The sequence below is a fragment of the Grus americana genome, chromosome 1 (genome assembly GCF_028858705.1).
Source record: "Grus americana isolate bGruAme1 chromosome 1, bGruAme1.mat, whole genome shotgun sequence".
NCBI classification, from domain to species: domain Eukaryota; kingdom Metazoa; phylum Chordata; class Aves; order Gruiformes; family Gruidae; genus Grus; species Grus americana.
This window is the reverse complement of record NC_072852.1, coordinates 28,381,857-28,405,968: the sequence shown is the minus strand read 5'-3', so window position 1 is coordinate 28,405,968 and position 24,112 is coordinate 28,381,857. Positions and strand designations below refer to the sequence as shown.

Genomic DNA, 24,112 nt, shown 5'->3' with positions numbered 1-24,112 from the left:
CTTTCAATAAAGATGCAGTGGCAGTAGACAGGATGAGACTGATGCATATGAAGATCCTACTGAAATGAAAGAAGCTTGGAGTGGTGTTGTGGACTTTCTGCACACCAAAACAAAACACTGTGTAACGATGCAAGAAAACACGAGGCACCTGTCGGAAGTGGGTCAGGCTGGACTGGGCTGCAGGTGCTGGTGGCTGCATCTCAGGACAGGGGGATCCTTGCTTCACGTCTGTGCCTTGCCTGGCCCCAGGCCAGAGCATGGTCTTGTGGGGGAAGAAGCTTTGATTGAAGCCTGACTTAGTGATCCAAGGTGAAAAAAAGTAGATTGAATGCATCTAGTCATCAAATAGGGTCAAGTCTCTGGTCTGTCTTACCCCAGGCCAGTGCTCTGACCAGGGGGCTCGGAGGGGTCCTCCTTGTTCCTTCTGGTCTGCAAGCCTGTCTGGGCTTCCCAGACAAAGTGTCATTGAAATTCATGCGGTTCCATGAAATAACGTTGATACAGTTGAAAAGGCTGCCAGCAGAAAAATCCCTCCTTGCTCTTCTAGGAAGACAGTGAATAGGAGGCTACTGAGAGATATTTATTAGAATTAGTCTTATAAACCTGTCGTAGCATAATTTATGTTTTCCTGTCTGAGCAGGCTACAGCTTTCCTGCTATAAGGGTTGTGAGAAAGCATAGAGTGGTCCTGAACGGAAAGAAAAACAGAGTGGCTGTGAAATCCTCTTCGCGTACAAATGCTGAGGAAGATTACTTGAAAAAAGTGTAGGAAGAAAAATAACTGTGACTATTACAGATAAGAAGAAAAGTCTAATCCTTAAGAGGACATATGCTTTGCCACACATTAGGGAAACTTAAAAAAAAGAACCCTGAAAAAATATTTGGAAATATTAGTGGGTTTTTTTAAAACAGTGAAGCTTGCAGTGTTGTCTGTGTGGCCATCACTATATTCCCTTCCCACTGACAGATCTGTGAGATTGTACAAGTAAAGAAAGCACTTCAAATTCTTCTTCAATGTTTCTGTTTCTTTTCTCTTCTTTTTTTTTTTTTTTTTTTGTTCTTTCCTTCAGTCAAATGCATCCATAAGGTTCAGACACTTGTTTAAATCTAATGCTTGGGGGTTTCTGCCCTTTTTCAGCTTTCCCTTGAGTTTACAGGTAAGGTCAAGCTTGGTTGTTTAGTCATTAGCTTTTTGAGGTTTATTAAGTTCTAGTCTCCATTCTCCACTTGAGTTCATGTCACTGTGCTTGGCCAGGTGGTCAGTACGTGTAAAATCTGCCATGCTGTAGTGCAGCCAAAAGAGCATTGCTCCTCATCGCTTCAGCCACTTCTTGGAGTTTGCTCATGGCTGAGGTCGGATGTTTTTTCTTCCATCTGCTGGAATCCTGGGGACGTTACAATGCAATATTGTTCCTGGCACGGAGCGATGAATGTGATCCTTACTGTGGGAAAATTCCTCTGACAGCCCTGCTGGTTCGGAGGAGGTTTGTTGTTGATGTCTTCAGTCACAGGATGTGGCTCAGGCAGCCGTGACCGCAGAGAGCGGGATGGATGATGCTCCATGCCATATTACTCCGTTAATCTCCTCCCACCTCCTGCCATTCTTGTGCTCACACCTCCGTCTGTCCTGACCCTGTCTCTTCTTTGCAGTGTGTTTTGATTGCCAGGTCTCTGGCTTTTCAGCAGAGCCTGGTCCTTGAGGTCGAGCTCTCCATTGGAATCTCATGAAGATTTTAGATAAAATGGTGTTGCACATGCAAGTACATCCCTGTAGCAGTGAAAGCCATGGCTGACCTGGGAAATGACCCTGGTCTGTTGTGTGGATCGCTGCCACACAGCAATCCAGCAATATTTAGCTTGGGTTCTTCACTATTTGCTGGAAAAGGCTCTGTATTGCACTGGTGTGATGACACTAGGCAGGCAGTTGCATAGCACTTTCATTAGCCTGTTATTTCTCAGACACGGCTTTTGCTGTCCTTTGAGTCCTGTGAAGGTGGGTTTTGATAAGAACAACTTACAGATAGTTTTTTTTAGCTCCCTGCCAAAGCAAAAATCATGGATTTGAAAAAACTGGGATAGTCAGGTCCCCTCCAGAGCAGTGGAGGTGGGCTCCAAGGCATGCGAGAAGGCTCATGATGTGAGCAATTTTTTTGGGGTAGGGTGAGTGATGGTGATTGACAGGGAGTCTCTTGATCCTGGCAGGGCAGGTGCTTGTCCCCTGTTCCTTGAGTGGTCACTAGTTCCTTGTATCAGTCAGAGGAAGGATGTGTCTGGACTAGAAATGAGTGAGGAATAGGAGGAAGACTTTGGCAAGGCTTCAGTCATGTCTGCGTAAAGGGCAAATGCTTGCCGCATAGGAGAGCTGATATTTATTACTGCAGAAACACATCTGAGTACTGTGTAGAGAGCATAGGTTTGAAATTTGACAACCCAGCTCCTTCTGGCAGGGTCTGAAGCTATTAAATAGAAACTGTACTGGAGCTCTTGGGAAGCTCTTACCCAGGATGGGAGTCTGGAGGAAGGGGATGCACCAGGAGGTTCCCTGCACTCTGCTGCCAACATTTTCCTATCAGTTGTGCAGGCTGTAGAAAGAGATCTTGAGAGTTGTGGGATGGAAGAGGAAAGAGAAATGGTTTCTTTTTGAGCACAGGAGCAATTAGGTGAGACTTTGAAAGGACGAAAGCCTTCCTAAGGTCCTGCTGACAGCTTGAAGACAGCAAACTCTATTCAATAGATAGGTAGGTAGGTAGGTAGATAAAAGGGGAAAAGAGTTAGAATGAGTGAAAGATGCCTGGTGAGCCCTCCCTGCACAGTGGGAATTCAGAGACTGCACTAGATCCACCTTTGTGGGACTGTGCTTCATTTCCCTGATCTACCTTGTGCCTTGAGACTTAAGTCTTGTCATTTGAGATGGAGTACTCGATTCCCATTTAAGCAGCACCTTTAAATCTAGAGAACCTTACATTTCTTTTAAAAATTTATTCAGGAATTACTTCAACCATCATTGAAATTAAAACGGATGGCGTATAGTTCCCGTAAGAACTGTACTCTCTTTAAAAGAATAGTTTATACATTCAGTCTGGTATCTAAGGGCAATTTAATCCAACAGTTGAGTTCTGCCTGTTTGAAGAACAGTACGTTAGATCTGTTGGACTGGTATGTAGGGGTACAAAGGTGACCAAAGGCTGTATTTTTAGTTAGCTTGATCATGACCACAATATTTGCTGCAGTAATACCATCCCAGGTAATGGGAACCTACAGATCAGTAACGATGGCAGAGATGGTTGTGAGTCCATGGTGACTGTGCTCCATTGAACAGCTTTCCACAGGTGGGCAGCCGGTCTCACTGCATGCTCTTTCCTGTGTTCTGCTCAGCCAGGTCCGTTTCCAGACCTGGTTCCCCACACGCCGCTCAGGAGAGCGAGTACCAAAGGTGGGTTCGATGAGCACGTGGCTGCTGACAGCAGGGTAGCGGTGCCGGGGCACAACAGCATGCAACTGAAGGGGATCATCAAATAGGTCTAGTAGAGCCTCTGAAGGCCCGGTTTTGTGAACTTGTGGTGCTGAAAACTACAGAAATCCCTAACTGGCTGCTGCAGAATCAACGAAATTCTTGCACAGTATTGCTAGAAGTAGTATGGATTTACTTCATTATGAAAGAGAATTAAACAACCGAATTTTCAATATTCACCCTGAGCTAAAATGATGCATCTTAAGAGGATGAAAAGTTTTGTTCATTACCAACAGTATATTAATTCATATATCAGTCAGAAGAAAAAAAAAACCTTGATGATTGAAAAGGTCGTATTTTTCTCTGAGGTCAGTGATGCCTCAAATCAAAGAAATTCAGACACTGTTTCAATTGCTTCACAACAAAGGCAAATAAATAAATCAGTTGTCTGATTATTTTCAAAAAATGATAAGAAGCATTGTAACTTTTAAAAAAATAGAAAGCGTTATTTGTTTCTGAACTACTATCTAGCCCATTTACTGTGCAATACCCCAGAGTACGTTATGAAAAAGTCCTTGATTTGGGATATCAAAAGTTCTAGTGATCTTCTTTTATCTGCAGAAGCTTCAGAACTGCCTGACACAATCTGTTTCATTCTGCTAGATGACATGGAAATGTTTGGTCATGTCATCACAGCATGTTTTTTTTTCCTTAGATTACAGTTGAAAGAGTTGCTTTTGTATTATTAGGTCTGCAAAAGAGTCCTGTTATTATTGCAATTTCTTATTTTTTTAAAGATGCTTAAAGGGGGAAAGCAAAGACGCACTTTCTGTGGTTTACAACTAGTACTTATTAATGTACTAAAATCTGTTTATTGTACAGTCTTAAACCTAGCTCAGTCTAATCATTAGCATTACTGGGGTCTGAATTTGGCAAAAGTCATGGATTGTTTGTTAAAGTTTTCACTATAAAATATTTCTCAGAGATCTATGTTTATGCTTCAGTAGCTCTGCATTAGGAGAAGGCACGATGTTGTGTTTTCAGATCCAGGCTTCCTGTTCCTTAAAACTTGCTGACTTTATTGTATGTCTTTTTACCTCAAATGCAGTGATGGACAGAATCCTTTTCATATGTGAATAAACTTGGACAAATTACAGAAGCCTGAAAAATATTCAGCTGTTAAGGCTGAGTTTCAATTTGAGATTAATTCCAAATGCATGTGCAAAAAACTTCATATTTTGATTTTAGAAAAGGAAAAAAAAAAGCTGTATGGCCATCTGCATTAAGTGACATTATAGAAATAAATTGTGCATGTTGTTGTCCTCTTATTTTCATCTAAGGGGCCTCTGGCTGAGATGGAAGGGTGTTTTGATCTGGAAATTGCAAGGAGTGGTGGAGTCTGGGCCAGGAGGGTCAGGGGCCTTCAAGGTGGACTAGATACGCCAACTGGATTCCCAGTGGGGCCCAATGGCAGGACAGGAGGCAACAGGCACATGCTGAAACACAGGAAATTTTATCTGAACATGAGAAAACACTTTACTCTGAAAGTGGTCAGACACTGGAGCAGGTTGCCCATGGAGGCTGTGAAGTCTCCATCCTTGGAGACATTCAAAACCCGGGTGGATGTGACCATGAGAACCTGCTGCAGCTGGCCTGCTTGAGCAGGGGCTTGGACTCTCTTGCAACCTGTGCTTCTGCATGGTGATTTAGGAGAGACTTAAAGCAGAGGATATGGAGCAAGGCAGAAGAGAGGGGAGAAGAAGATTTTTCTATGGGCTTGAGAAGAGGAGAGACTTAGCTGTGCATTAGGAAGGGCTGGGTGCTCCCCACGGGGAGTGACGAACACGGGTACAACAGAGCTCTGGGCTAGGAAGCGTGAGGCAGGTCTGGGAAGAGGAGGGCTGGGACCTGAGCTTAGAGGTGGCCGGGTAGGTGGAACAAGTAGTCACCTTGCTGTACACATTTCATCTAACTTGGGTTTTGGCTTGAGTAAAGATCTATGGACATGACTGTCTTGCTCTACTTGAACCGTCCTCAGAGGGTGATTTATCACTTCACCATGACTTTTTGCAAGGGGGCTGTCCACACTATCCATCATCTGGTCCTGCAGGTTTTTATTTGATTTGGTTTTGCTTTGTGTTTACTACTGGAGACATAGTAGTCCTTGTCTGTTATAAACTAGTGAAGCACTCTGTTTTAAATAGGCAATATTAATAACAACAGAAAACAAGAACAATTAAAAAGACAGATTTTAAAGAAAATAAATGTTTTAACTGCAGCTTGTTAACTAGGAAATTACCCCTTCAGAAAGCTCCTGCCCTGGAGACATCTCCTGGCACTGTGGCTTAGTGCATGTAAATCTACTGCACCTTGCGGCACAGCTGAACTATGACTGTGGTGCTTGCAAGTAAAATATCCCAGTTCCCTTTTGGCTTCCACGGTGAGCGTGCAGCGTGTGTCTGTCCACTGCCTGCGTCAGCGCGGGCCCTTATCAAAGGACACGTAGGACATATTTCAACAAGTGGGGTTTTTTTTAAATTCTTTGTGTCATTTCAGAGCAAAAGCAAAGTTACTGGCATTTCTTTAAGCAGCTGTTATCTAACTAACTGCATTTAAATTGATGTTAATTCAAGCCAGTAAATGACAATGAAAAGTCGGTGAAGAGTTAGTTTGTTGATGAAATACAAATTCACATATGTGTTCCTTTCATTTGCATCTGTAACGCAGGGCTGAAGTTGAACTGAGTGAACTATTTCTTTTTTTTTAATGTATTCTGTAAAAATAATTGCTCCGGTAAGAAGCAATTATTACATACAATGAAAGCAATGTTCCAGAAGAGTCTTAACTCTCTCTGCACAGACATGAGAAAGATATTTGGAATAAGGGGCACATTGAGCACGTGATTAAGAGGTAGTGGGACTTTCCAGTGAGGTCTTTTCCCTGGGACCTGACACTACATGCCAGGGGAGACTGTATGTTCATAGTTGGACGCTTGATAATCACATACCCTTTTCTTATTAAAGTACTTAATCCTTTGCTTTTCCCTACCTGTAGGGTGTTGTACCAATTTCAGTCAAACACACAATTAGCAACAAGAAAAGTAATGAAGCCTGAAAGTCTGGTTTTAGCAGTTTATTAAAGAGATGCGAGAGTTGAGATCAGAGAAGGTGCCATACTGGACCACATTCATCCAGTGCTCTGTTTCCAGGGATGTTTGGGTTCAGCTGGAGAAAGGCACCATAGTGTGTGTCATTTCTTTCGGAATACATTTTCTTAAGAATTTTAATTAAAAAAGATGAAACTATTTGCACAAGATATATTTCTCATGCTGTTTGACTGAAGTTTAAAGGACCCACAAGCCTCTGCCCTGGGGGTGCCCGCAGGGCTGCAAAGCCAGCCTTGATCAACCCAAGGAATGCAGGAGGCGAGTCGCTCCTTATGCTTGAGGTTGTGTTTTGGCCAACCACCAAACCATCTTCTGTGAAGGACAAGTGGTGTCAAACACTACTTGCCTGTAGTGTAAACAGGGCTGGAGGCTAAAGTGGGTAAATAACATTGACTGACAATAAATAGAGCTAAGCAGAGCTTGTAGCCATCTGAAGGCTGATGGGTTTCGTGAAGCGTCAGTGAGGGATGCTCGGAGGCAATCTGCCTACCCTGCAGGCTGAGCAGAGCTGTACGCACGTGCTCTACCACAAGCTGAAACTCTTCAGTCTGGTTTGACAACTGTTTAGGTGACTTTAAGTAAACAAATCAGGTATGTCAGAAGGGCCACAAACCCTTTGACTTGAAGAAAGGAGCGTATCTCCATGCTTAAATTTGTTAGGAAGAGGAATGTCTCTGATGGCAGGGGAGACTTGCTCTTTGGTGAAGTGATTCCTGCTGATTTTATCTGCTTTGTGTATCTGCAAACGCTGTGCTCAGCATGACCTTCCTGCCTGGGCTGATGAAGTTGATAAACTCTTCCTGCCATCTAGTATTGGATGCAAGCCCTTGAATCTTTCATGATACTGATGCCAGAGGGGTGGCACAGTGCTTCCAAGTATCAAGATATCACTGGTGTAATGGAGATTTATGAACTGCAGGGGGAAAAGGGTGTCTCAGCTAAATATCTGCTCTTGGGGTGACTTGATCACGCTGAAGCCTGGGACCTGTTCAAGGGGAACTTGCACCTGTAGCAGAGTTCACAATTCAAGATAGGTTTGGGGTGCAGGGATCTACTTTTCCTTCCGTGAAGTATGGGGCCCCTAACACCAGCGTAGCCTTCTCCTTTCCCTATGCTGCCCCTAAAACTCCCAGACACACAGGAGACACTTCTACACATATGTAGATGTCCGTATCTGAGCTGCTCAAGCCTGACTGTTTGTGTACTCTGTAGCTGGCAGAGAGAAACAGGCACTGCTGGGGTTGGCAACTGCTGAACCGACAATGAAAATATTCAGAAAATCAATGCTCTCTAATCATACTGACGAGGACTTTCCTGGGATGAGTGCTGTGGAGGTTGGGAGCTGCAACCTCCATGTCTCCATCCTTTCCTCACACTGCTGGAACACAGTAGCTCTGCAGGTACCACCACCCACCTCTCCTGGGGAGAGGCCAGGAGGGGGATACAAGCACCCTGGCCCTGGGCAGTGTGCTCTGCTCAGAGGGAGGCCCACGACTAGTATCAAGTTTCTGAGAAATTTGAACAGTGTTAATGTCTGATCATTTAATTGCCATTAAGTTGCCATGCCACTTATCACGCCCATCTGGAGTCATGGTTCTACCATGGTGTTTGTACATTGACCATCATGGGGCAGAAGGCATAAGCCGTAATTACCGAGGTTCCTTTGTGTTTTTGCAGCCCTGTAGTTTGCTGTGAGAGGAGCCCTGTGAACCAGTAAGTGCTGTGAGCTCCTAGTAAAGGTCTGCTGTACGTCCTAAGTTGAGTTCCCACATGGAGTTGGACAAGGGAGTCTCTGCAGTTTTCCTTTGTGACTCGTGCCTGGTGGGAAGGATATTGGTGCAGTTGAATCTGCTGTGGGGAGGGAAGATGCCACCCCCCCTTTCCAATCTTATTTTCTTCTACTTGCATAGGTAAGCCTGCTGTTACCATGACTAAATACCTGAAGTTTTCTCTAATGCTTTGTTTAGGAGAACATTTCCAAGGTGTCTGTCAAGTTTAAGAGCCTACATCTCCTAAAAGCTGGTGGGATTATGATCATATGCTTTGGTGGAGGCTTCCTCTTCACCATACATTTGTTCCTCAGGCTGGCCTTTATCCAGATAAGCCTTTTTTAATTTGGAGAATGTTGCATTTCCAGGAGAGTCTTTATTCTTCTACTGTTGAGTGTTGTGCAAATGAGATTGTTGTGTCCAGGCTTGCTGCCTGAAGGCTGCAGTCTGAGCCTCATTGATGGACATCTGTGCCTGCAGCAACCTAACACTGATCAAGCAGCAGGTTCAGGAGGGCCTCTTCCTTGGATTGTTTTCTTGACTCTTAGAAGCTCCTTCTCAAGAAAAGCTATGATAATCATGTTATCCAAACATTTACTAAATTTTGTGGTTAATTTTTTTTATTCTGAGAGAGATATTTTACATCTCTAGTCTGCTAGGCTGGTACCACATGGAAGCTGGGTGGAACCCATAGAAAGAGGGGCTGGGACACCACCAAAATGCTCCATCCTGGGAAAAGTGAAATCCTTAAACGACTACAGTTTTGTCCAGTGGAACTAGTGAAACAGTTTCCAGTGGACTTGGTTTCCCTACTGACTCCACGACTGTATTCTGTTTATGGCTGCAATGTCAGTTCATCCACTGTTATGCACATGAGTATCCACATAGGAAAATAAAAGTAAAGCGCTTGTTTGATGTTTTTCCCATGGTTATATAATGGATTCCTTTTTGTCTCCTAGGGACTGTGCTCAACACAGCACTCCCGCATCCAGCAGGGACCTTCATAGGTTCTCTCTTCCCTATGTAATTCCTTGCTGTCACACGGCACGCGAGTTTCAGCTTTGTTTCTCCTATCCCTTCACTAAGTTGGGTTGAAATGGCTGACCGGTTCCCGAGGTACTAAGCAGGGACACATGGAGCATGTTCATGTGAACAGATAAATTCCTTGGATACCTTCTTACACTGTTTTGTGGGTATTCCCTCGTAGGCTTAGAAGTCCTTCTTAGTTTTTCCCGTATGTTTGATGAAATAAATTGCTATTTATAATGTCACACTTAATGTTCTTACTATGTTTACTCAGACTGAGAAGTAATTTAAATTTGCTCTTCCTCTCTCAACAATCAAACTTACTCCTAACTGTGAAGTTTTGGCATTAGATCAGACATTATTAATGTGGATCATAATGCAATGTTGGCAACGTTTAGTACTGTTCTAAATCTCTCAGACTTATTTTTTATGCATATAAATTGGATATTTGTGTTTTTTCTGGGGCACACGTTTCCTCTGATGCCAGTTTGCATGCGGTTTATTATGCGTCGGCCTTAATCCTAATCTGTGGTCCCTGACAGTTTCATAAAAAATGATGATAGTTTGTTTATAATCTGTTTTTTAACTTGTTATCTAGCTCTGTTCACTCTGACATTTGAGGCTTTCAGGTGTACCTTATGTGCAGTCCTGTGGCATAGATCCTTGGAAATCACCCTGATATTAGGATACAAAAGAACCAAACCAAAATATTTCAGGAATTTCCCTCAGTGTAGAAAAGACACACACAGTTTTTCTTCTTCTAATATTTTATTCTTTTAAAAATGAGTTTAAATAGGTGGTTATTTAAATGTATTTAATTTAACCACAGTGCTGATTTTTGCTTCCTTTGTTTTTAAGTTCTCCCTGGATTATATCAAAAGGTAGTGTGTTCTACTGGTACGTTTTTCAGATACAGTAGTGGCCCCGTTGCATCACACAATTGCATATGTTTGGGACAAAAACTGCTCTCAGAATTTAATGAAGCCACTGCACATGCTCTGTCAGGCCGTGAGGCTTGATGTTATTCAAAAATAATGCATTTAATTTGGATTTGATACGTCATTTGCACACAGTGAGTAAATTGTCACACTGTCTTGTTAACTGTCTTAGGTATTTGTGGATAAACAGGTTTGTGTTTAAAATGAAACCCACCAAACAGAAAACCAAACCAACAAAACAAAATAAAAAAGAGGTGAATCATCATGCTAATCTTTTGACAGTACTATACAGAGGGTGAGCTATACGGTGCCACTTTTAAAATGATATGGCCTTATTTTCCAGTCTCATGCTGAATATTGGAAGGGAAGTGGTTGCTGAAAATGGAAGATGTATTCTGTATCGTTTGTCATACGGAGTAGGAATATCTTTCTGTTCTGTTGCTCCCTGTTACTAGACCCCAGGTATTCAGGTAGGGTCCAGGGGCTACTTCCAGAGATGAAGTAGATACTGTATTGCTAAGTATCTCAAGACACTGTCACCTACAGAAGTTCCTGGTTCCTACGAGAAGACAGGAGCCCAAGATTCGGGGTTTGTTCAAGATCATGAGGCTAAGGAGGAGCAAACACCCAGCCCTCTGAAGAGAGCTAGACACCTGCCTGGGATTCTCGGTCTCAGCCTTACCCTAGAATTAAGTGCTTAAGCTGGGCTAATCCTTTCTTTTCTTTCTTGTACGCAATATTCTTTACATACAGCTTTTTGTGTGTAATACTCTATCATTTCAGAGCTGCTGGAGCTTCATGTCCATTAGATGTGCCCCAGACGGGTGGCCTGGGAGAGGCAGAACACACAGTACTTCCTCTGTTAATTGCTGAGCATCTCCTCGGAGCTGCCTCTCGCTGCCCGTAGTGAATGGCTTGCAGTAATCATCTACAGAGCAGTGCTGAAGCTAAGATCTTTGTTAAAATTGAAGTTGAAAGACATTGCAGTAATGTAATGATTGGCTATTACGGTTCATTGTATCTCTTTTTAAAAAAGCAATCTGTCTTTTGAACTTCATCTCTCAGATAAGGATCAACACAGACATAAAAAGATTTTATGGTGGCAAAATTAAGTACTTGTTCTTCAGTTTTTCTTGTCATTTGTGTATGTGTGTGCATACACACACGTTTACTCAAAAACCTTAGTTGTTCTAGGCATTCGTTGGCTAAAAATGCTGCAGAAAAAGAATTTTTACATGAAATGGGTTTGTGTAAATGCAATATGGACTACACAGAAATATTTGAAAAATCAGTACAAGAGCAAATAATAATAAAAATAAAAAACATTCCTGTAATCAGTAAATTGGTCTGGTCTAAAATCCTCTTTGTTTGTTGAACAGGATGAAGACCTTGACTTTTTTTCTGCCGGCAGACTCCTTCCTTTCAGTGCCAATGCAGTAAGGGAACAGCGAGTTGCAAAGAGGGAATGCGGGTGGAAGTGGTCGAACAAAAGGTGATAAGAGCAGGCTATGAGGAGAACACTGATAACTTCTGGACAGCTCACATGTTCAGGGATTTTTTCCACTGTGCGGCTAGCCGGTCAGAGCCGGGAAGTGCTCCTCAGGGCTGTCCTCGCTCCCTCTTCCCACAGCCATGGCTCCATAGGTGCTGTATCCGAGACAGCAGCATCATTTAGTATTACCCTGCAGATGGGTAATAGTTCACACCTCTGTGTCAGGGACTTGGCATTGTAGCATCAGCGCACGCCGTTCACTTTGGTTTTTTGGGGGGTTGTTTCTGCCTTAATTATATGATCCTGTAAGAGGAGAAGCTGAAGTTGTACCATCACAGTAGGTTCTTCCTGGTGTAATTGCGGTGTCAACTTTTTTCACTAGAAACATCATAGAATCATGGAATGGTTTGGGTTGGAAGGGACCTCAAAGATCATCTAGTTCCAACCCCCCTGCTGCCGGCAGGGACACCCTCCACTAGACCAGGTTGCCCAAAGCCCCATCCAACCTGGCCTTGAACACTTCTGGGGATGGGGCATCCACAGCTTCTCTGGGCAACCTGTTCCAGTGCCTCACCACCCTCACAGTAAAGAATTTCTTTCTAACATCTAATCTAAATCGTCCCTCCTTCAGCTTAAACCCATTACCCCTTGTCCCGCCACTACACTCCCTGATAAACAGTCCCTCACCATCTTTCCTGTAGGCCCCTTCAGGTACTGGAAGGCTGTTAAAGGCATTTGTTAAAGTTAATTAAGGGTCAGTGAAGTTGAGCACAACAAGGCCAGAGAAAGTGTAAAGCCAGGGAGCTGTAGCTCAGCGATATGTGCTGCTATTTGGCTTAATTTTTCTCTACAGCCTGAAAAAACACCTTTTTCTTGGTGTCATGTTGATCAATAATTGGTGTAGCAGCTGTTGGCAGAGCCAACAAAAACTACAGAAGCTGGAGGTTGTCGCAGTGTGGGTGACTGGGGTTCTCGCTGGGTTTTTAGGAGGGAGCTATGGTTCCTAGAGGCAAAATAAATTCCTTTTGGCGGTTGCTGAATAGTGTGGATTAACTACATGGCCACACAAAGATTTCCAGTAGCACCTTAAATGCATTAAAATTGTTAATGCCTTAAAAAAACTTTCAGTGCCCTTACAGAACAGGGAACTTGGAAAGTAAAGTTTAACTAACTTAATAAAACCCCTTACCCATCTTTGAGGACAATGAAGATTATCCTCTCCCTTCCCTGTAGAGGGGACCTGTTCCCTTTCTGCAGGGGAGACGGGTGAGACCTCCCCTGTTGAGGGCAGCTGCTCAGGGCAGTGGGACAGGAGAACCTCACAGATGAGACGGATTCATTTCCTGTTCCCAGAGTTTATCCTGTGGAAAAGGAGGTCAAGCTCAAAATGAAATGTTTCTCTAGTGACAAGAGAGAATAAAGATTTCTAGTTTAGTGGATCAGCATAAGGCATGTGTACAAATCTACCTCTGTTGGTAGCTTACAATTTCCTGCTTACGATGTTTTTCTTCAGAGAAATTACTCAAAAGCAGAAATTTACATCTGTATAAAAATTTAACATTTCATTATCCAGCTTCTTTATTAAAACTCCAACTATGCTTTAGGTTTTAGACATGTGTCCTTACAAAACAAAGTAAAATACATGTATTATTTTTCTGCAGTAATAAACTGAGGAATAAAGAATATCTGCTCAAGATTGGCAATGATCGAGGAGCACATCCCCTTCTCTGGAAAATGTGAATGCATAGCAGAGAGCTTTGAATACCAAATATACTTGCTGCTTTAAATATTTCATGCCGGCTTGTGGAGAAATGTGTGGAAGTTACATTGTAAATGAATCTTAACTCTTGAATGATGTCTTGTGCCCATTGTAAGCAAATCACAGCGATGCTAACTCTTGCAGGAGAGTTCTTTTGACGTTCTCTGTACACTAATTTACACTGTCTTCACTGCTGTATAAGAGAGAGAAACTTTCTCATAGGTGGAGATTAAATTTGTTGACCCTTTACAGAATAAAGCAACAGCCAAACTCAGGGTAGGAAATAGAAATTTGTAATTCTGCTAGCCAGCTAGCCTAACTATAAGGTTATGGTCTTACAAGAGCAGTAGATCAGAAACAGATTTTAACACTTCCTATAAGTCATTTTATGAAGTGTTTTAGGTAGACTTGAAAGAATTGCAGAGGAAGTCTTTCAATGACCTGTCAAGAGTCACCTTCCCCACAAGGCAAAGCACTGACCTGGCAAGTCTAACTCTAATGAAATAGATTATTATGAAATCCTTCCACAGATACGGCATGGGTTGTTTAGGTTTTTTGACTGCGTATGTGCGTCAGTGTAATGAGAACTTGGCAGAGGGCCTGGGCTCTGAGACACCTCCAAGGATGTCGTTGGAAAGCCCTGAGGTTTTGCATCTTCTTTGGAAATAAGGCTATGGGAAGTTCAGATCTGCTCATCAGAGCAAAACCTATTCTTCAGCCATTGAATACAAACACTAGGGGGTTTGTTCCAGAGGTTTGTGTTTAAAGATGCTGGGAGATTTACCAGTACATTATAGACATGTTTCCTTTGTGAACTTGCCTCTGTGGCTGGAAAGCCAAGCCAGAACACTTGCTTTGCTCCCTACGCTGCAGCTTCTTGTCAAGCTGTTATGACTGAAGGAGGTGTTACCAGCTCTAAATAGTCAAAACAACTAGTTCAGTTCTGGGAACAGCAAAACTACGGTCCTTGTCAGAAGGTTTGTGCCACTATCATTATAGCATTATGGTCAAAATCAATTTGGATGTGTCTTCCTGGTGCTGAGCATCCATGCACATAACTGCAAATATTCATTATGATTGAATAGCTGGACCATTAATTCAGGTGCTTAAGTCCAGACTTGAGGACATCTGGTTAGTCATTGCCTAAGGGTTGTATTTGAGTCACCATGCACCCATGTCCTGCCTGCCAATGGAGAGAATAAAAGTTGCCTATTAGCAACTGCGTTGTTAGATGTCTCACCCCAGGGTATGGCCTCTTCCATGGCTTTCTTCCAGAGATGAAATACAGCTAAATGCTCCCAAAAGCCTGCTGGTCCTAAGTATTCTCATGGTGTGTGCAGAACACAAAGAGACTGTTCAGTGTGTGGGGTGGAAAGCAGGGAAACAGTCGAAGAGCATTTTGTGCCAACGGAGGTTACCAGGAGCAGAGCTCGGGTGCCTTGCAGATGCCCCCCACACTCTGCACCAGGACGGGGAGAACAGGGAGGTCAGGCTTTATACAGCCTCTTGATCTCTCTCCTTCCTCACAGCACCCATGGGCCAGGGTTGTTGAGGGTCCATACGGACCTTGGTGGGCATGCACATTGTATGAGCTTGAGACCATGTTCCCCCTCCCCAGGAGCGGAGGGGTTGGCATGGCAGAGGATGACTGTGGCTCCAACCTGTATGTTGCTTTCCAGCCTGTAATGCGGTGGCCCCAGCCAACACCTGCTTGGTTCCCTCATGATTGAAGCACATGGAGATCTGTCGGTGGCAGGTCCTGCCAGCCTTCAGTGTTACTTGTTTTTCCAGCCTGCTGCTCAGGGTGGCATCGCGTATTCTGCAAACAGCACAACCCCCATTAGCACACAGAGCAGCAGGAGCGTTTGGGAATGGTTAACCCACAGAAGCTCAGAAATGGGGGGGGGTGGTTGTTTTTCTTTAAGTGCTTCACTTAAGGGACTTGCATTTATCTCCTTTCTCCTCATCCACCAGCAGCACTTTTCTGTCTTTGCCATCTTTGGAGCTGCATGTACTTGATTAGTGTGACTTACCAAAATTTTTTCAGTTTTGCCCCCTCCAGACAGCCATTCCTATGGATGGCCCCCAACGTCTGGTAGCTTCCGACCATCAGCTCACTGCTTGGCTGCTCTCGCCAGCACAAGCCAGGCAAAGTCCTTTTGTCTGCGGGAGGATCGGAAGGAGCCAGCTAAGGGCTTTGTTTCTATGTTTGAACATTTTTAAATTACCGACCGTCAGAAAAAAATAAGCTCAATGCACTCAAAAATGCACCCACGGAGGCTAAGAAACACTAGATCTAGGTGGTTTAGCAGAATAAAGAAGAAATAAAGAAAAAATAGAGAAGAAATAAAGAAGAAATAAGGAAAATATTTCTTTCGTTGCTAGGCTGCCTTTTTATCACTGAGATCAATGTGGTTTGGGGTTTTTCTTTTTATTTAGATGTGTGACTTATTATGGTTAGAGCATTGCTACAGTGTATTCTGACAATAGATTTAAGTGAATGAGACAGTTGGCTAGCACTTTGATGTGAAAATTAGGTCTGAAGTGTAGATTGGCCCAGTATTTTAATTTTTCTTTGAAGGAAAAATAATGAAGAGAGTTAGTGATAAAAAATCATGGTTATCCCTTACTGAAAATGCCCTAAGTGGCATTTACTAGGACATTTGTCCCCCAAATTTATTCTCTTTGCACAGAAACACTTTGCATCTCTTGCAGCTGAGAAAAAGAGTGTGAATTCAAGGCAGATATTTTCCTGCTAGCGTTACAGCCCCGGGTGGAGGTTTTGTCATTACAAAGGGAAGTACATGTCTGGTTCTTTGTCTTCTGCTTTTTGTGACAAAGGAATTCCCATTTGAATTGCCGTGCTCCGTTCAAGCCCCCTCCGAGCCTCTGGGTTAGCAGCAGTCAGTCTTTGCAGTGTCCTGACGTCATCCAGTGTATGCATAAGCTCTGCTATTGTCTTACGGAGAGCAGGGGCTGGGGATTGCAGTATCTGGTGGCTGCTACCTATTTGTGCCTGCCGGTATCACGGAAGGGACGCTGGCCAGCCCTTATCTCTTGGATTTAAAACAGAAGCTCCTGCTTTTTGCTTCCTGAAGAAGGACCTTTGCTGCGGTTGCAAGGAAAAGCTGTCTGCGGTGTGGAGCAGAGGAGGGGAGAGGAGGAGAGAGGAGAGGAGAATCTGGCAGCTTGGATAGCCCGGACTGCATTGTCTGGCTTCATGACCCCTGCTGTGTAGCGCTCATCCCTACTCTCATACACTCCCTCTGTCTTCCACTCTTTTTCCTTCTTTCCTTTTTAAAATAGCTGCATCTGGGGCCAGCCATGTTTGGCACTGAATCTTCATGTAAGTAAATGCATCCCACTTACATCCTTTTTCTGTTGGGAATAGGGCTTGTTTGATCCTCGCTGTACCCACCGCGCTTGCATTCCCTTTGCTGTAGGTCGCTGGCTAGAAACTGCGGTCTTTGCCTGTTTACAAAGGAACGAAAGATGCCGGGGTGGAAGCATCTACCTCCTAAACTGTGGGTGCATCCTCGGTGCCAGCAGCAAGGCAGTGTAGGGCTGTCAGCGCTGCTGAATTCAGGCCACTGAAAGAAGGGGAGAAAAAGGCAGCTTTGCTTGAATGTGCTAATTGATAAGATCGCATCTGTAATGATCGGGAGTTGCAAACCCTCTAATGAATGCGCGACTCGGATGATATGTTTGGGGACTGGGAATGCTGCAGCATTAGATGGGTGAGAGCTGGGGGAGAGTGATTTAATGAGCAGGAAAAGGCTATCATCTCATTTGCTTCATTTTTGTTTCTGGGAAAAAGGAGACTGGCGTGGGATCTCTCCTGTAACTGGAGAATGCAAAATTAAATTAGGTGGAATTCTAAATATGAGGTGAAAAATGCAAAATAATAGGATCATTTATTTGTTTCTTCCTAATCTTTGTGCTGGAAAATCTTAACCGAGGCAGTCTGCTGTATAATAGCAGTGCAGATGCATGTCATTGAAAGCAGGCAGCCCTTGCTTCACCAGGAACAACAATTACCTGCCTGGCAAATCTGGCTGTTGAGGAAGGCTGGGGGTTTATGTATCAATAATGTTGCTGGTGGCAGTGCGGCTGTGTGGAGACCAGTCTGATCCAGTGATTATCGGATGACTGAAAAATAGAAAACAGTCGGTTTACACTGTATTTTGGGCACAAATAACTCTGTGTGTTGAGGACATACCTCATTTGAATATGAAGCAGTGGTGCTTCATATCTTTTAGAGCGTTATAACATGCAGCGTGGTGTAATGTCTCCGTGCCGTTAGGCTGAGACCCGTTCTGCAGCTCGGCTCTTCATGGGAAGTGGTAAGAGCATCGGGATAGCTCGTAACCACGTCTTCCTGGCTGTCAAACCCCCGTGCTCCCAAAGGGTTAATCGGTCCTGTTGCCTGGCTCTGGCAGCTCCCATCCTCCTCTGCCAAAACGTCTGGTCAAGGTCAGACAGCGTAAAAAACAAAATTTGCTGTTAGATTTCTTTTGTTTGGGGAACCATTTTTCATGCACGGTTGTAAACATGTTTGCAGCTCTGGGTCAGTGGAGCGTGAGCAGAGATGCTGAATGCTGTAGCTGCCTCTGTTTATACCCTGGCCAGATCTGTAAGCCCCAGCCTGTGTGTCTGCAGGGTCTGCCTCTGCAAAATGCGTATTAACCTGCTTTGAGATAAAGTCAGTTGCATACTTGCCCTCTTGCAGAAAGTGTGTGCTGCATACTCAGAAAGTCAAATTATTCAGCCTTGTTCATTTTCATGGTCCTTTCTTGTTTTCTGAGGTGCATGAATAAATGGCTTGCTTGTCACATTGGGCTTTCGGCTAAAGTCACTGGGTTTGTACCACCAGCAGCTGTGGCTGCTTTTGTTTCCATGGTTCCCACAATTTAGAAAAGGGTGACGGGAGCTTCCGTAACAGCCACTACCCCTTTCCCAGAAAGGTTTAGCGGCGTTATGTGCCTTAAAAAAAGGGGTTAAACGCACCATGGCTAGTTGCCATCGATCCGAGCAGAGGTTGTGCCTGGTCCCTGCCTGCACTCCGCAGCCGGGGCAGACGAAGGCAGCGCCATGGCCTCGCCTTTGTTCAGACCCCCTGCCCTGCGCCTCTGCTGCCAGCCGGCACCTCGCACCCGGGGGACCACCCGGGAGCCCAGAGTTCCTCTGGTGATGGATGCCCTTGCGTAAGCAGCCCTGCCCGCACCGCTCCTGGAGGGACGGCGGGTTTGCTTCAACAAAAGAAAATTGTATCAGAATTAGTTAAATTACAATGCGGTCACAGCTAGGGGTTTTTGGTCTTCCCTCTCCTCCCGTCTTCATATTCCCAAGCTGTCAAATGACAATGGTGCAACTAATTTTTAATATTTCTGTCTGATTAGAGCAGCGTTGGGTCAACTAGACAGACCTGTGTAATGTTAAAATAAATTAATAAAATTCCACATCAATTGATTCTTGAAAACATGACAGAAACCATTTCTGCTGCTGTCCAAAAAGCATGAAATGAGCAGATTACTTTTTTTTTTTTAATCCTGCTGTTTACATTTAGTATTTAGGCTTTTATTTCTCTTTTCTCTGCTTAAAAAACCCAAGAAAAATGGTCAGAAGCAAACCCTGGTTTAGACCCTTTTATTCTGTCACTTGATATCAAAACATTTTAAATGTCCAATCAACTCTCATTCAGCAATCCTGGTTTTTCTTTTTGCTTTTCACAGCAGTCAGAAGGGCAATAAAGGATAGTCCGAGGGCCATTGTAGAAACACAGGCATCTGCTTATCGCCTCCTGGATGTAGGGAAAGACAAACAGCAGGCGACGGCGGCCTGTAAAGGGGGATAAGGCAGCAGGCGATGCACAAACAGCTGCTAACACTTGGGCGCGTGATGAGCGAGGGAAGAGCATGCAAAGCAAAAACCCTGTGAAGCGTCCGTGGGAAGGGTTGCGCTGTGGCAGGGTCGTTGCCGTACGGTCATGCTCAGTATTTTCCATCGGTCACGTGTCCTCTTTATAATCCCCTCAGAAAATGTATGTGCCCGAGACCCTTCATCTTCAGTGCTTTTGTGCTGATGCACTTGCAGCCATGCTGCCCCAGGTGGTATTGGGGGGCTGTCTGTGCGGGGGCGCAGCTCTCCATCCCATGCCACCTCTTCAACTGACCTGGCAGATTTATCTGCTCACCGTAATTGTGTCACGTTCTGTAGGGGGTAAATAAAACTTGGTTTGATAAAGCATCAGGTTGAGAATGAAGTCTTTTTGAAGGTGAAATGATGTTGCAGCGTTGCACCGAAGCGGGGAAGCGGTGGGGCTCTGAACAAGTGAGGAGCTGGGCCCCGCGAGAAGGACACGCTCACTTCAGGGAGAGGAGATAACCCCAAGCCTGGGGGAAATAACCAGCAAACATCCCTCCTCTGACTCGTAGTGCTCGCAGTTGCAGGCCTGCAGGAGAGACAACACAGGCACAAAGTAAACTGAAATGTGAGAGCAGCCACAGTCGGTGGGGCTCAGCGATGCTGCGGGGGTCGGAGCGACGTGGCTCCACCAAATCTCTCTGTGTAATGAGAAGAAATGGGGCAGGGTGCAGTTTGGAGCCTGTAAAGCAAGCAAAGAGGTGCTCACAGGGCCATTTCACGCGTGTCTGAGAATGTGCACCATGTGTGCTTCAGATACCCCAGCCGGAGTAACTCAGTAGGAAGCTGCGGGGAGGGAACCGCACACACACGTGTACACCACTCGCCCCAGCGCTCTTGAAAGGACCCAGATGTGTGCTGTGAAAGTCTGAGGTGATGTTCTCAGTACTGCTGTGTTTGTTTGTTCATGCTGGGGTATTTTAACCTAGCAGCCGTGAGGGTCATGTGGGAGGTTGTCTGGGAGATGCTCGTCCAGCCTGGGCTTTTCAGGGACATGCTCATGGTGGTCCCTATCTGGTAGATCAGCAGCTGCCCTCTGGAAAGCGGAGAGACTCTGCACCAAGGGAGAGCTGAGCAAAGGGCAGGAGAAATGCAAAACCAAAGGGCAAATGGAGCTTCCCTCCATCCCGAGGCTAATGGTGGAAGGCTGTTCTCCACAGGGAGGGTGGGGGAATGCTGTGGAGAGGGGGAAACCTGCCCACCTAAGTGTATCAGGGAGAGCTGCTGTGCTTGTTCCAGGCTCACTGTACTGTCTTCTGCTCTGTCTGTTCAGAAAATGCTTTTGTTCCTGGGCATTTTTTTTTTCCTAAACTCTCTTCCAGCCAGCATGCAATAAATTGGAAAGGTTGCACCAAGATAATTGATTTTATGGCATCAGGAAAGCAGTCTTATAAACCCGTGCAAAATAGCAGCAGCCAGCAGTGGAGAAATAAGAGACTTTAGTGTCAGATATTAAGACCAATTTCCACTACCTTAGAAGAGATAATATCTATGAAGTGGCTGGCCAAGTGCTGCAGCGAAGCTGAGGTCCTCATGCTGTGTTTCATCAGAGAGAGGGGTGCCCAGGATGCAGCTCCGCAGAGGCATGAGATGATCCAAATGGCATGGGTGCTGCCATCCTGGGCCAGTGTGCCTGCCTCCTCCTTTCCCCTGCACTCATCCCTACCTGTGGAAGAGCCAGCCAAAACCTGACCACTGCTGCCGGTAGTCCGTTTTGAGCATGTTGAGTCCCCAGGCTGGTTCGTTGGGGTGATTAAGATGAGCAGCAGCACAGGGGAGGGTGGGACACAGCTGTTTAAACTCTGGCGGGATGGCAGCCTTGCAAGAGCAGGCTCCACCGAACCAACAGATGACCAAAATGCTCCTTTCTTGAGCATAAATAGCCCACTGCCATCCTGAATTGCCAAGACTAGTAATAATAGTAAGTACTCAGTAATAGTAAGTAATCAGATGACAGCCACAATTTCACAATGATGTTATGATGGTTTCTCAGGCAACTGTACGTCAAAGAGCGGTTACAGGAACATACCAGAAGCTGTAACTTTAAACCGATGTATTTGGCTGCTGAGGTTCCCACTGTTCCCCACAGAGTCAGGATTGTTGAACAAACTGCAGAACCAGGTCAAAGAGAGGCTTGGCTACAGCAGCGTCAAATGCCAGAGTAAGCCTGGATTACGCAAGGGATTGAGATTGCGGGAGCTGTAATAAACTAGACAAATTCAGCAGTGAAGCTTCAAGATACTTGAAAGGAAACTACAGTCCCGTCTCCTACTTTACAGTAGATTTTGAGGATTTACTGAGTACTATTGTTGTTATTTTTAAAATAAATGCATTTTAAAAAAATACAAATACGAGATAAGAGAGGGCTCTACAGTTTCTGTAAACTCCTTTGGCTGTATTACTTTGTTAGATGCCTGAGGTGGTCAGGTCTTCAAGGGCTCGGCTGTATGTGTGCTCAGAAGAACCAGGGCTTGAAGCTCAGCTGTCCTCAGACAGGACCAAGGGCAGCTTGGACTCGCTGTGTTGAGCTGTTCACAAGCAGGTAGCTGTTTGAAAGGCTTAAGTGCACCTTGCCCCTTCTTCCTCTCCATAGAAAAAGTGAATGGAGACATCTCGCAGCCTAGATCTGACTCATGCATTTGACAGTCTTCGGTGATTTGGCTCTTGCAGCCCTGGGTCACCTTTCCTATCTCATTGATTTAGAGGTTGCAAGGATCTGATGTAAGGTTGCTGAGTACCATTGTAGTCTTCGGTGCAGTTGCGTTCACACATGAGCTTCTGGAACGAGGAAGAAATCTCAAGGTGCAGGTAGTGAACAGGGTAACCTTTTTTTTTCCAGATTGTCAAATGCAGTTGGTCCTTGCCATAGCTAAAAGCATAAGCTGTGATTAGTGGAGGGGCCTGAGACAAATACATGACAAAAGATCTTTCAGATTTAAGACAAAAATCATAGAATAATTTAGGCTGAAGGCACCAGTGCCTCCCTCAAAGCAGGATTCACCTCCAAGTTAGAGCCAGTAAAAGATACCGTCTCAATCCATCTGCCTGTTTGCAAAATGATATGAGATCAAAACAAGCTTCAACTTTGGCCAGTTTAATTTACAGGACCAGAATTAGGGATGAATCTTTATGCCCAAGGACAGCTGAAAGATTATTAGAGTCCCTTTGGGCTGCATGACCCAGATAGGAAGTCCAGTACATGCAGTGAGGACTGTGTCATATTATTTGAGCTGGGGTAGAAGCAGTAGAGTTTCATGAAATTTGGGGGTGATTAATGGGTATGCCCAAACAAAAAACTTAACTCACAGAACAATATCTAAGTTGTCTCTTTTCGTCTTAGCTACAATACCCTATTTGATCCCTGAAGCACCAGGAAAAGGTCTGTAAAATTCTACAAAAAGAGTATGTGGGATTCAGGGAGATAGAGTATTCCAGGTTTCCAGATTAATGGATATCTTTTCAGTTTGATGAAAATACTGATGCAACATCATTGTTTAGACCCTTTCATATGAAGGTCACTATCTATAATGAGAGATTACAGGATCTTAGAAATGCCATTATGTTCCCTGTTGTAAAGGATAGGATGCTGAGGCTCTGCAATAGGGAAATAAGCTGTACAACTGCAGAGAAAAACACTTGCTACCCAGAATCTTGTGTAGCTCGGTGGAAAATTGGCTGGCTTTGATCAAGGTGAAGCTTATGCAGAGAGATCATAGAATCATAGAATCATAGAATGGTTTGGGTTGGAAGGGACCTTAAAGATCATCTAGTTCCAACCCCCGTGCTGTGGGCAGGGACACCCTCCACTAGACCAGGTTGCCAAAGCCTCATCCAACCTGACCTTAAATGCTTCCAGGGATGGGACATCCACAATCTCTCTGGGCAACCTGTTCCAGTGCCTCACCACTCTCACAGTAAAGAATTTCTTTCTAACATCTCATCTAAATCGACCCTCCTTCAGCTTAAACCCATTACCCCTCGTCCCGTCACTACACTCCCTGATAAACAGTCCCTCACCATCTTTCCTGTAGGCCCCTTCAGGTACTGGTAAGCTGCAATTAGATCTCCCTGGAGCCTTCTCTTCTCCAGGCTGAACAATCCCAACTCTCTCAGCCTGTCCTCATAGGAGAGGTGCTCCAGCCCTCTGATCAGCTTCATGGCCCTCCTCTGGACTCTAACTTAAGATCAACTTAAGATGCTCAGAAACCAGGAGTGCAAGTGAATCCATGTTCTACCTAGACCAAGAAATGTGGAATTGCTTCCCAGCATTAGACGGAAAGTATTTTAGGATTTCCTAGGGCTCTCTGTGGTTTTCATTTGGAAATGACATCTTGAGGTATATCAAATGTTTTGATCAGTACATGGGAAGTAGAAGGGAAATTCTTGTGAGACTACAAGACAGTGATGCAAAATTGAAGTCTGATATGTTTGACCTCTTTTGAGAAATCCAGTGGCTGAGAAGATCTTTTCTTGGTGCAGTGAAATGAAGGATGCTGAGGTGACCCTCAAAGCATGCTAGATAGTGTTGCAGCCTAAAGCAGGAGCCTAAAGTGAAAACGATACAAAGTCGGTGAGCTTTTCAGATAAAGT

The 24,112-nt window shown here is 44.5% G+C and overlaps 1 protein-coding gene across 5 annotated transcripts in view; it reads left to right on the top strand.

The window, feature by feature from the left end:
* The window catches only part of ST7 (suppression of tumorigenicity 7), a 154,790-nt gene that overhangs the window by 24,860 nt on the left and 105,818 nt on the right, over positions 1-24,112 (top strand). The window contains exon 1 of one of the 5 annotated variants that reach the window (XM_054819855.1): positions 16,565-16,946. The exons of the other annotated variants lie outside the window; for them this stretch is intronic. Coding sequence (XP_054675830.1) covers positions 16,925-16,946 — 22 coding nt within the window. The 5' untranslated portion in view covers positions 16,565-16,924. Of the gene's footprint in view, positions 1-16,564; positions 16,947-24,112 lie in introns of those variants that run through there. 5 annotated transcript variants of the gene reach the window in all.